Below are 10,387 nucleotides of genomic sequence, written 5' to 3' on the forward strand. Positions count from 1 at the left end.
AGCCACCATGGTGCTGTCTGCCGCTGATAAGGCCAATGTGAAGGCCGTCTGGGAAAAGGCCGGCGGCGATGTGGCGAAATTTGGGGGCGAGGCCCTGAACAGGTGAGGAGCCTCTCTTCCCTGCCCCCACGCTCAACACCACCCCACCGGCCTGCGTTGGGCTACTTCCCTGGGGGCACCCAGGCTCCAAGGCCCTGGGGCCCAGACCGCGGACCCACCCGCCTGCCTGTCCCCCGTCCCTGCCCCACCGCTTCACCGTCCGCTCACCTGCCTCTTTTCCCCATAGGACCTTCCTCTCTTTCCCCACCACCAAGACCTACTTCTCTCACATGGACCTGACCCCAGGTTCCGGTGATATCATGGGCCACGGCAAGAAGGTGGCAGATGCGCTGACCGTTGCTGTTGGTCACCTGGATGACCTGCCCGGCGCCCTGTCCAAGCTGAGTGACCTGCACGCATACAAGCTGAGGGTGGACCCCGTCAACTTCAAGGTGAGAAGAGGGTAAACCTGGGACGTCAGGGGTAGCAGTACTTCCTGGCAGGACCCTCACCTAACCCCCCTCCCCTCTTCGCCCCTTTGCTCCGCAGCTCCTGAGCCACTGCCTTCTGGTGACTCTGGCCAGTCACCTCCCCGGTGACTTCAGTCCTCCGGTCCACGCCTCCATGGACAAGTTCCTCAGCACCGTGAGCACCGTGCTGACCTCCAAATATCGTTAATCTGGGATCCAGTCGAGGCGCCACCGGCCCTTCCTCCCCTCCCTGCACGTCGTGCCTCCGTGTCTTTGAATAAAAGTCTGAGTGGGCGGCAGCCTGGTGTGGCCTCAGCTCTGTCTGCGAACGTGTGGGTGTGGGTCTCCCTGCATGGCCAGTGCCCCCTTCTTTGGACTTTTTCCTGCCTTTCCTTCCAGGCCTGGCCAACTCACGAGGGTTGTCCTACTCTTACACCTCTGTGCACACACACATATTCGTGCTGGGGCCTCCTAGTCTCCAGTCTGGGACTTTGAAGCTCAACATGGGGAGGATGTGTCGGACACACCTTTCAGAGTTGGGTTGAATGCCTTCCTAAAGCATTCATGAAATAAACGTGAACTAAAGGCAATGTGTTTCGGCCAGGCAAATCCCTGGAGATGCCCCTTTACTGTGACCCCCACCTTGACTGACGTTATTGTCCTGGCTCATCGTGGTCTGGATATCCAGTCTTTGGACCCACAAAGGCCCCCACTGGGCACTGCATCCCTCAGTCCTCTCCCTGTGTAAGTCCCTAAATACGTGGAGGTCTGAGGGGTTTCAGGGTGTGCCATCTCTTCCAGGCACACCCACACACCTCCTCCTCCAGGGTCCACCCCTCCTGTGTTTCTGTCAGATGTTCTGTGTACTGAGGTGGCCTTTTATGAACCCTTAGGAAGTAGTAACTCACAGCGACCCTGTGTAAGATTTCTGAGGCTGTAACTCTTTATAGGACTTATAGTGGCTGGTAGATTTGAACTGCTGACCTTCTGTTAGCAGTCCAACTTGTAACCCATTACGCAACCAGGGCTTCTTAGGAAGAGGTGTTATTAAGTGCTGTCGAATCGGTTCTGACTCATAGCGACCCTGTGTATGGTTTCCAAGGAGTGGCTGGTGAGTTTCAATTGCCGACCTTGCCTTATCCTACAGTGCCACACATTTATTATCAGGAAACACGGGGGTCTCACCAAGGGTGTAGGCAGCCCAAGGCCCATCACCTGATGAATGGGTAAACATGTTTAATGAGATATTCAGCCACGCAAGGAAAACAGCACTGTTATGTGCTACAGATAAACCTTGAACACATTATGCTGAGTAAGCACACACTTCATGTGCCCACTGATATCAAGTCCAGGCAGGCAAACCGATCAGGACAGAAAGATGAGTGGTTGCTAGTGTCTTGGGGGAAGGAGAACTTGGAGACTCTTTAAATGGGGGTGAGGGAGCGAGTTCTGGAAGTTAGGTCGTGGTGATGAGTCGATTCCAACCCATAGCGACCCTGTATAGTTTCCAGGGAGCAGCTGATGAGCTTGAACCACTGACTTTGCAGTCTGACACATTAGCCCATAGCACTAAGTGGTCAATTTTATGTTATGTGCACGTGACCACAATTTAAGAATGGTTTTTAGTACCTGGCCCAGAAAGTGTCCTATTTTAATACAATGATGGTGATTAGAATAATCACTGGACTGCAAGGTTTGACTGTAAAGTCGCAAGTTCAAGTTCACCAGCTGCTCCTCAGAGACCCTACATAGGGGCGCTATGAGTCTGAACCGATTTGAGACACTTTAAGAGAGTAGGTTCTCCAATGTCCACCACACTAAAACAAACATGTTACTGACATGTTTTCTACTCAATTCTCACAACCACCCTGAGAAGAACTTGTTATCCTCAGTGCATACAAGTGAGGCTAACAAACACGAGGTATAAACTCAGGCAGCAGAGTACATTCAAGTCCCATGCCAAGGCGCCTTGTGATCTAGTCATATACACGAGGGTGTTTCACAAAGTTCAGGGAAAACAGAATTAACAGATAGGGAGAAATTTTGCATAAATTCTTTGAAATACCCTATTAGTAAATATCTCCTCAAAGAGATCAGGGTATCTCAGGTCGCGGCTGAGCGCTCAGCTCCCCCTAGGGGTGTGATTTGACCGCCTGAGGCCCTCCCCATGGAGGTGGTACTTGGCTTGGGTCCTGCAGGCAGACATCGCAGACCTAAGCTCGCAATGGTGCTATCTGAGGCAGAGAGGGCATTGGTGCGCGCCCTGTGGAATAAGATGGGCGACAACGTGGGCGTCTACACAACAGAGGCCCTGGAGAGGTGGGCGCAGGCCTGGGGGCCCTGGGATTTTGTCTCCTGTCCCTGAAACCTACTGCCAGTTGCCCCTCATCCACCTCTCTACCTGCAGGACCTTCGCCTCCTTTCCCTCCACCAAGACCTACTTCGCCAACTTCAACCTGAAACCGGGTTCCACCCAGATAAAGGACCACGGCAAGAAGGTGGCTGTCGCACTGACCCAAGCTGTCAATCACTTGGATGACCTGCCTGGTGCGCTGTCCGTGCTGAGCGAGCTACATGCATACAAGTTGAGAGTTGATCCTGTTAACTTCCAGGTGAGGACCTGAGCTAGGGAGAACAGTCCACCTTCAAGGCCAGGGGTGACCAGATGCAGTAGGGGTTGTATGACGTGGACAGGGCGCTTTGAGGAGAAGGGACCTGGCTGACCCACCACGTTGTTTTCCACAGCTCCTTAGCCACTCCCTGCTGGTGACCCTAGCTCGCCACTACCCTGGAGACTTCAGCCCCACCATGCACGTTTCCCTGGACAAGTTTCTGAGCCACGTGAACTCAGCGTTGGTCTCCAAATACCGCTGAGAAGAGGGCAGGGTTAGGGTCATGGGCACCCCAGCAGCCCCACTCCTGTGGGCTCAAGTTCCAGTAAAGCCCCAAAGCCCACTCGGTCTGATGTGCTCTCTGGAATAGGGGGCCAGGAGATAGATGATTTGAACTGCTATCTTGAAGCACCATTGTCTCGTTTTCTTAGTTGCAACTTTGGGCAGATGGTGGGAAGTAGGGAATAATGGGCTCCCTCAACTGTGTCTAAGCTGCTGGGAGCCTGGGACTACAAGGTGACAGCGACTCCTGCTGGTTGGGCTGTGGGACCCCACCCCCACGCACACTATACTGCTGCCTTCTCTGGTATTGGGGACCTGGCAGGTGAGAGGTATAGGGTGAAAGCCCCTCCTTGCTGGACCCTGGTGGAGGACAGCTGTTTAAGTGCCTCTTTCCTCTATTTTTCCTCTTAAAATCAACAGTTGACAATACAAGAAGTAACAACTCCACTTAAACAACTTTCTGGTGTTCCCTCCCCCCTCCCTCAAAAACAGGAGACACTAGGAAAAAGATTAGACTGTACCAGCAGGGGGCAAAAAGGTTGTTAATTATTAAGAGGCACAGTTGATATTTGCCACATGGTGCAGACCCAAACATTAATGTTTCTACCACAATCTCTCCACTCCCTTTAGTCAGACAAACCAATACAAGACGGCTCAGTGCACCCTAGGCCATTATACATTTGTGATCTTGCCAAAAAGCCAAGGGGAATGAAAAACAGATGCAAGCTGGTCTCAGCAGTGTCTTCAGGGAACACAGGTGCGACTGCTGGTTCTGCCGAGCCTGGGCCAATGCCCATTCTGCAGTCATACCAGGGTCCTCCAAGCCTGTCCCTGCACCCTATGGGGCAGCCCTGTACTTGTCGTCCCCTTCAACCTGCCAGGGTGTCTTGCCTGTGATACATCTCCCTGACCTCCGTCTGGCTCAGCAGCTGACATCATCCCTGTGGACACATGCTGGCTGGCCTTGTTGATAAAGCTCGGGGAAGGCCAACTGGGCAGAGCTTCTGTCCTCTGGGGAATCTTAGCTGCCCAGAGGTGGTCATGGGGTTCTCCAGGAGCTGTGAGGCTTCCGTGCCCATCTCTCCTAAGCCCCAAGTCCAACCAATGCAGGGAACCCACTGGCTGGTGTCCTGTTTGCAGTTCTCTGTGGGGCCTCGTTTCTCTGTTAATTGCCATCAAGTCAGTTCTGACTCCTAGACCTGTATAGGGTTCCGAGCAGCAGCTGGGGGGTTTGAACTACCGACCTTGTGGTTCTCAGTCCAGTGCTTATCCTACAGTGCTATACCTATAGTCCGTAAGTTGGGGTAGGCAGGAATCCACCTACCACCCACCCACTCAGGAACCTCCATGACACACCCACTCCCTGGGAGCACCTGTGAGTTTAAAAAAAAAAAAGTGCATGTCGGTTGACCAGAGCAATTACCTTCATGGGCGGGGGGGGGCCCTTTGCTTCTGTGGGGGCTTCTGCTGACACCGACAGGGGCTCAGCCAGGCCTCCATACCGATTGATCATCAGAGATCCCTATAGGCCCCCCTGGTGCAGGTGGCACATTTGGGAGCAGAGAAGGGAAGGAACACATGCTGAGGGGCTGCACATGGGTTTTCTTTGGCCAATACTTTCCTCCCTGGGGGCCAAGGTCAGGGAGACACACCTTCGTAACCCATTAAAGCAAAAGAAACGCAGCACCAACCCCCCCACCACTATTTGTCCACAAGCATGAATCTACAAGCTGACAAAGTGCCCCAAGTCCTCAGCAGCGGTATCCTGATGGGTGAAGGGTGGTGCTCCCACACCCCCACAGGACACTAGTGAACAGACACCGAAGCACAGAGCCCACGGATGAGTGAAGGCAGCATGTGTATCGTGAAAACCAACTTGCTAGATGCAGGCAAAACACAAAGTGGACCACAAACTACTTCAGTCCAAGGCCCGCCCCCTTCACGGCCATCACTTTCTGGAGAGACCAGATCTGCTCAGGATCCGTGGGGGGAGCAGCGGGGGGTGTTCTGAAGCAGGAAAATTGTCCACAGTAAACCCACACCACGATGACCTCCTGTGTCCTATCACACCAGCACCCCCAACTCTGCAAAGAGTAGTAGAGGAATGGAGTTTTCACAATGTCATCAATGGAAACTCAGGGCCCTCCCTCCACAACGAAACAATACTCCAGAAAAGTAGAGAAAGAAAAAAAGCTTCTTGGAAGCGCTGCCCTGTGTGGGCGTGCGGAGCAGCAGACCCGGCCGCCCATCAGCACCTGAGGGGAGAGGTGGGGGGCTCAGGCCCTCAGGGGGCAGTAAGCAGCAGACATACACACACCTGCTCTCATCATTAAGGTGGGGGAGAGGGAACAAGTGGGCTATGTGTCTGGTGCTGACAAGAGATGCAGTGAGTCCGAGTTTCTGACTGTGGTGCACAAGGGCGCCGAGAGAAGAGCTGAGAAGCCCCCTGTGGGCAGGTGGGCTGAAGGCAGCTGTCGGGTTCGTTTATTCCTACTCAACATCAAGCCAGACACAGAAGCAGCTCTGTACATCTCTTGAAAGTCACAGCTAGCTAGCTCCAGAACAATACAAAGTCTAAACTACAAAAGGTGAGTGGTAGCCGCAAGTACAAAGGGCGGCGTTAGGCTGCTGAACGTTCATTAAACTATGTACAGTGAGCCAGCCGGGCAGTTCAGATCTCGCCGGCCTCCTTCTCCTCTGACCTCCGAGACACAGCCTTCCCATTGGAGCCCTCCAGCCTCCAGTCTGCTCCACCTCTCTCGCTCCGCCCTCGTTCCCAGGACTCCTCTCTGGCTGCTCCCTCTCTGGAGAACCTGAGGGGCAGAGAAGGAAGAGAGCAGAGGTCCAGGCTCAGTGAAGGCAAAGCGCCTGCAGACTCACTGAAAAGTGACGTCAGCAGAGCCTTCAACGCAGAAGAGCTGACTGTGTGCAGGAAGTGCCGTGTACCTCATTAAACATACAATTAAAGAGAGGCCACAACTGGGCATACAGAAACACCCGCAGTGGGATCTCAGTGGTGGTGCGTCTCAGCAGACAGTGTGTGTGAGAGTCTTCTCTTAATGGGCCTTCTGTCCCCAGCCTGTGCCCGTCCACCCGTAGGGCCATCCTCTGTCCCCTGCCTGTGCCCATCCAGCCCCAGCACAGAAGGGATCACTCCTGGCAGGACAAGTAGTTACTTGTGTCTAGAACTTCGGTCCCTGGAGGTGCGACGCCGGCTGTGACTTCGGGAGCGGCTCCGGTGGCGGCGGTGTCTGTCTCGGGACCGGGACCGGGATGACTTTCGGCGCTCACGGGAGGCAGACCTCGACCGCCTTCGACGGCGGTCTCGAGAGCGCGACCTGGTGGAGAAGGCCAAAAGGCAGTTGCACCGTGCAGGCCTGCCACACCTAGGGCCCCGCCAGGAGCCTGGTCAGGCTTTCCCCAAATCTATAACCTCGGTTCAGAATACTTCCAGTCTTTACCTGGCAGGCCCATTCCACCACCACCCCACGAAGCCCAAACCTCAGGCCTCTCCTAGCTTTCATGGACCACCCTCCATGTCCTGCCTGCCAGATCATACCTGTTTAGGACACACAGATTCTGTTGTGAGGAAAATGCCCAAGACTGGAAACCTACCTTCTGCGATCTCGGGTCCTTGATCCAGACCTGAAAAGGAAATAAAAGATGAACAACTTCCCAGAGACACCCATTCCTCAGGATCTGAACATGTCTTTGAGCAGATGGGACCAGCACAGTGGGAGTGACCCTGGGAGCCCCTTGTAGCTTCACCAGCCTCTCCTTCCTTCGGTGGCCCACAGCTTTTGAGACATGGTTTAAGACCCAGCATGAAGCGGCATGTGCTCTGCCCAGCCCAATGCTACCAAACACACCAGGTTGTTTGTTTTTTAATGGACATTAAGGCATTTACAGGAGTCACTGGGTGGCACGTGTGGTCAGCCCTCCCAGAGGAGCCTTGGAGGAAAGGCCTGGTGACCTGCAGCCACAGTTCTACTCCCGACACACACACACACACACACACACACACACACACACACACACACACGGGGCCCACATGTGTTGGAATCCACCTGATGGCTGATGCTTTCCCCTTTTTGAGCTCTTCAAGCTCTGCCGTGGTGCTGTAGGACAAGCACTGGACTGGTAACTGCCAGGTCAGCAGTTCAAGCCCACCAGCTGCTCTTGGGGTCGCTGAATCAACACCAACACCAGCAGCTACAGGATTCCAGGGGGGGGGGGTTGTCCAGAGGCCCTTCCCGTCAGCACTCACCGCCTGCTTAATCTCTCCTCTCGCTCGCGTTCCTCTCTCCTCCTCAAGCGATCCTGGTTTCTCTTCTCCTGCTTTTCAGCCACTGTTTTCTAAACAAATGAACAATTGAGAAAACGACTTTTCTCAGCTGTGAGAAGGCATGACAGTATTTAATGTTCATTTAAAACCAGAGGAGAAGCTCATAGAAAACAGGGTGATGGTTCATGTTTAAAGCTTCTTAATGAACGTGAAGGCAGAGATGCTTCATTACCACACTTTATAAATTCCCAGAGGCCTCAAGGGACTTGTCACACGGTTTTAAACCAGCCCAGAAAGTCAGCTTTTCACTCAAAGGAGACTCCATAGGAACTTGCTCAAATGTAACAAGTGTGCCTCAGACTCCGCTTCCATGAACCCAAAAAAGCACCATTTTCAAAAGTTCTGGGAGCAACCGGCATCCTCAGGAGGAATGAAAAGGGGGAAGTGTGCACAGCACTTTAGTGACCTCCCTCTGCTCCCAGGGGAGTACAGTAGGGTTAGGGTTAGGGCCTATGGAGACGAGGATGACCTTGAACGACGTGTGTACAGAGCATCTTTCTCCTTCTCGAAACCTCTCCCTCCCTCCACCACCAACCTCAACCTGTACTTCCCGACTTGGGAACACAAGTAGTTCAGCGTATATACTCGCATTCAGAAAGTCCCCAGGAGACCCAGCTTTTCTGAACGCTGCGCCCGTAAGAAATGCTCCTTCTCTCACACCTGACAGGAAGACCTGACGGTGCCCAACCTGCAGCTCTGTCAGGTCAGGTGGTGCTCTGAAGCACAAACACCCCTGGGCATAACAGATGTGCCGAGTCCCCTTCTCCAATGAGGTTTCCTGCTACTTCAACCTTCTCATTACGACTCAAAATTGACGCCAACGCTAAACGACTTAACCTACGCTCACGTGACGCTGGGTTTCTAAGGTTACAGTAAAGAATTGCAACAAATGAATAAAGAAAAACATGAAAAGATTTTCTACTATAAAAAGATCATTAGGGTAAAATCGTGAGGCGATGTGAAAAAAACTGTGATTGAAAAGAGCATAAATGCTCCAACTGCTTAATGGGGAGGACCGTGGACACCAAGTTATGATGTTGATATTGTATTGACTTCTGAACAAGTTAGTTACCTTATACATGAGAAACTTACAGGGAACAATACCCACATCAAAACGCCCCATCTCAACTCCTCCTGGTCCAGCCCTATCTGCTGATGGAGCTGCCCACTCTGGAGTACACAGGGGTCGTGGGCTCGCTTGTCACGTATTCTATCGTCTGTGTGTCTATCCATATGTCAGAAAGCCTACATGCTTCCCAACATGCCAGCGTATGAACGGTTCCATTAAGGTCGATCTGTATCTGAAACTCGCATAGTCTTACTCCATACAAAGGATTTCCAATGTTGAGAGCCTAACCCAGGAGCCCTGGTGGAGCAAGTTTAGCTACTGTAAGGTCAGTGGTTCAGAACCACTAGCAGCTTCTTGGGAGGGAGGACACGTGTGAGGTTGTTGCTGTGGGTTTGTCTATTCAGTTCTGACTCACAGACAACTGTATAGCATTTCTGAAGCTGTACGTCTTTATAAGAGCAGAAAGCTTAACCTTTCTCCCATGGAGCAAACTGGTGGATTCAAACCACTGACTCTGCTGTTTACAATCCAACCCAGCCCACTATGCCGCCAGGGCTCCCATATAAAGACTGTCGTCATTAAGTGCCGTGCAGTCAGTTCCAAGGAGTGGCTCATGAGTTTGAACTGCCAGGCCTTGAATTCAATCTAGTAAATTCTAGGAGGCAGTTCTTCTAAACAACCCAGGAAAATGTGGAAACACCGACGGTCTAGGACTGAAAGTTGGGGAGGCGTGCAGGACCATGAGAAAAACAGGTCCTTCCTCATCCTAAGAGACGAGGGACCTGAGGGGGCCAAAGGGAAGGGATACAAGCATGTCATTTCATTGTTCATTCAGTCTGCTGTCCAAGCCCCACTTTCTTTTGCCATCAAGGAGGTGCAGACAGAGCCCAACTCCACAGCCGCCCTTGGAATTCTGAGACTAGGAGTGAGACCTGAGTTTTTCACATGAGACTGGAGGATTAGAGGATTATTAGAGATGGGAACTTGGCACATGGTCTTACCCTCAGTTGATCCAGCTTCTCTCGGATCTGAATGAACCCCAAATGCAACTTGCCCCCAAAGTGGTCTGCGAGACGCCGGTCGTTGTCATGGAGACCGAGGTAGGCTGAGCAGACCTCGCAGACACGCAGCTTCTGCTGCTGAAAACTGGATGCAGGCATGGAGTTTCTGTACTCTTCCTGGGGAGCGGGAAAACGAGAGAGCCTGGAATTCTAGATGCAAGTCTAAGAGAGGTGAAGTGAGCAACGAGGAAGGCTAAGGTCAGGGTTAGGGATCAGGACCAGAGGAGGATAAGGAGGGCCTTCCAACAACCCAGAACCAGCCACACAGACTCTGCCCTAATCCCGCAAGACAGCCCCAAATTAAAACTGTGACGGACAAATCCACTGGAATAATCTTCAAAAAAAAAAAGGCACAAGTGCCACCTAGTAAACAGAGCATACTGTCCCTCATCTGATTATTCAGTAATGCTGGTTAGTAATCTCATACATGAGCCCTGGATATCCACAGACAAATGTAAAAACCTTTCCTAAAAGCCGAGACTGTAAATTCCAAAAAGGCAAGTTCTTCC

The 10,387-nt window shown here is 52.5% G+C and overlaps 3 protein-coding genes across 4 annotated transcripts in view; 2 read left to right on the forward strand and 1 right to left on the reverse strand.

Annotated features, from left to right (window-relative positions):
• Positions 1 to 7: 7 nt before the first annotated feature.
• Positions 8 to 717, forward strand: LOC102824040 (hemoglobin subunit alpha-like). Its single transcript, XM_006873823.1, has 3 exons — positions 8 to 102; positions 287 to 491; positions 589 to 717. The coding sequence occupies exons 1-3, from the start codon at positions 8 to 10 to the stop codon at positions 715 to 717; spliced, it is 429 nt and encodes a 142-aa protein (XP_006873885.1).
• Positions 718 to 2,733: 2,016 nt separating this feature from the next.
• On the forward strand, positions 2,734 to 3,383 carry HBQ1 (hemoglobin, theta 1). The gene is made up of 3 exons (XM_006873824.1): positions 2,734 to 2,828; positions 2,917 to 3,121; positions 3,255 to 3,383. The coding sequence occupies exons 1-3, from the start codon at positions 2,734 to 2,736 to the stop codon at positions 3,381 to 3,383; spliced, it is 429 nt and encodes a 142-aa protein (XP_006873886.1).
• A 2,691-nt stretch (positions 3,384 to 6,074) lies between these two features.
• The window catches only part of LUC7L (LUC7-like (S. cerevisiae)), a 28,331-nt gene continuing 24,018 nt past the window's right edge, over positions 6,075 to 10,387 (reverse strand). Inside the window, exons 6-10 of one of the 2 annotated variants that reach the window (XM_006873825.1) lie at positions 9,819 to 9,995; positions 7,671 to 7,759; positions 7,019 to 7,048; positions 6,580 to 6,741; positions 6,075 to 6,216 (exon numbers count right to left, since the gene is read on the reverse strand). In XM_006873825.1, the coding sequence (XP_006873887.1) occupies positions 6,075 to 6,216; positions 6,580 to 6,741; positions 7,019 to 7,048; positions 7,671 to 7,759; positions 9,819 to 9,995 (600 nt within the window). Of the gene's footprint in view, positions 6,217 to 6,542; positions 6,742 to 7,018; positions 7,049 to 7,670; positions 7,760 to 9,818; positions 9,996 to 10,387 lie in introns of those variants that run through there. The other variant, XM_006873826.1, reaches the window with a different exon arrangement.

The sequence above is a fragment of the Chrysochloris asiatica genome, unplaced genomic scaffold, assembly GCF_000296735.1.
Source record: "Chrysochloris asiatica unplaced genomic scaffold, ChrAsi1.0 scaffold00257, whole genome shotgun sequence".
Taxonomy (NCBI): Eukaryota; Metazoa; Chordata; class Mammalia; order Afrosoricida; family Chrysochloridae; genus Chrysochloris; species Chrysochloris asiatica.

Excerpts from the sequence above, each read along its gene's own strand:
- LOC102824040 (XM_006873823.1), top strand. The coding sequence starts at position 8 with ATGGTGCTGTCTGCCGCTGATAAGGCCAATGTGAAGGCCGTCTGGGAA. Across the intron at positions 103-286 it reads GGGGGCGAGGCCCTGAACAG|GACCTTCCTCTCTTTCCCCA; the intron begins GTGAGGAGCCTC and ends TTTTCCCCATAG. Across the intron at positions 492-588 it reads TGGACCCCGTCAACTTCAAG|CTCCTGAGCCACTGCCTTCT; the intron begins GTGAGAAGAGGG and ends TTTGCTCCGCAG.
- HBQ1 (XM_006873824.1), top strand. The coding sequence starts at position 2,734 with ATGGTGCTATCTGAGGCAGAGAGGGCATTGGTGCGCGCCCTGTGGAAT. Across the intron at positions 2,829-2,916 it reads ACAACAGAGGCCCTGGAGAG|GACCTTCGCCTCCTTTCCCT; the intron begins GTGGGCGCAGGC and ends CTCTACCTGCAG. Across the intron at positions 3,122-3,254 it reads TTGATCCTGTTAACTTCCAG|CTCCTTAGCCACTCCCTGCT; the intron begins GTGAGGACCTGA and ends TGTTTTCCACAG.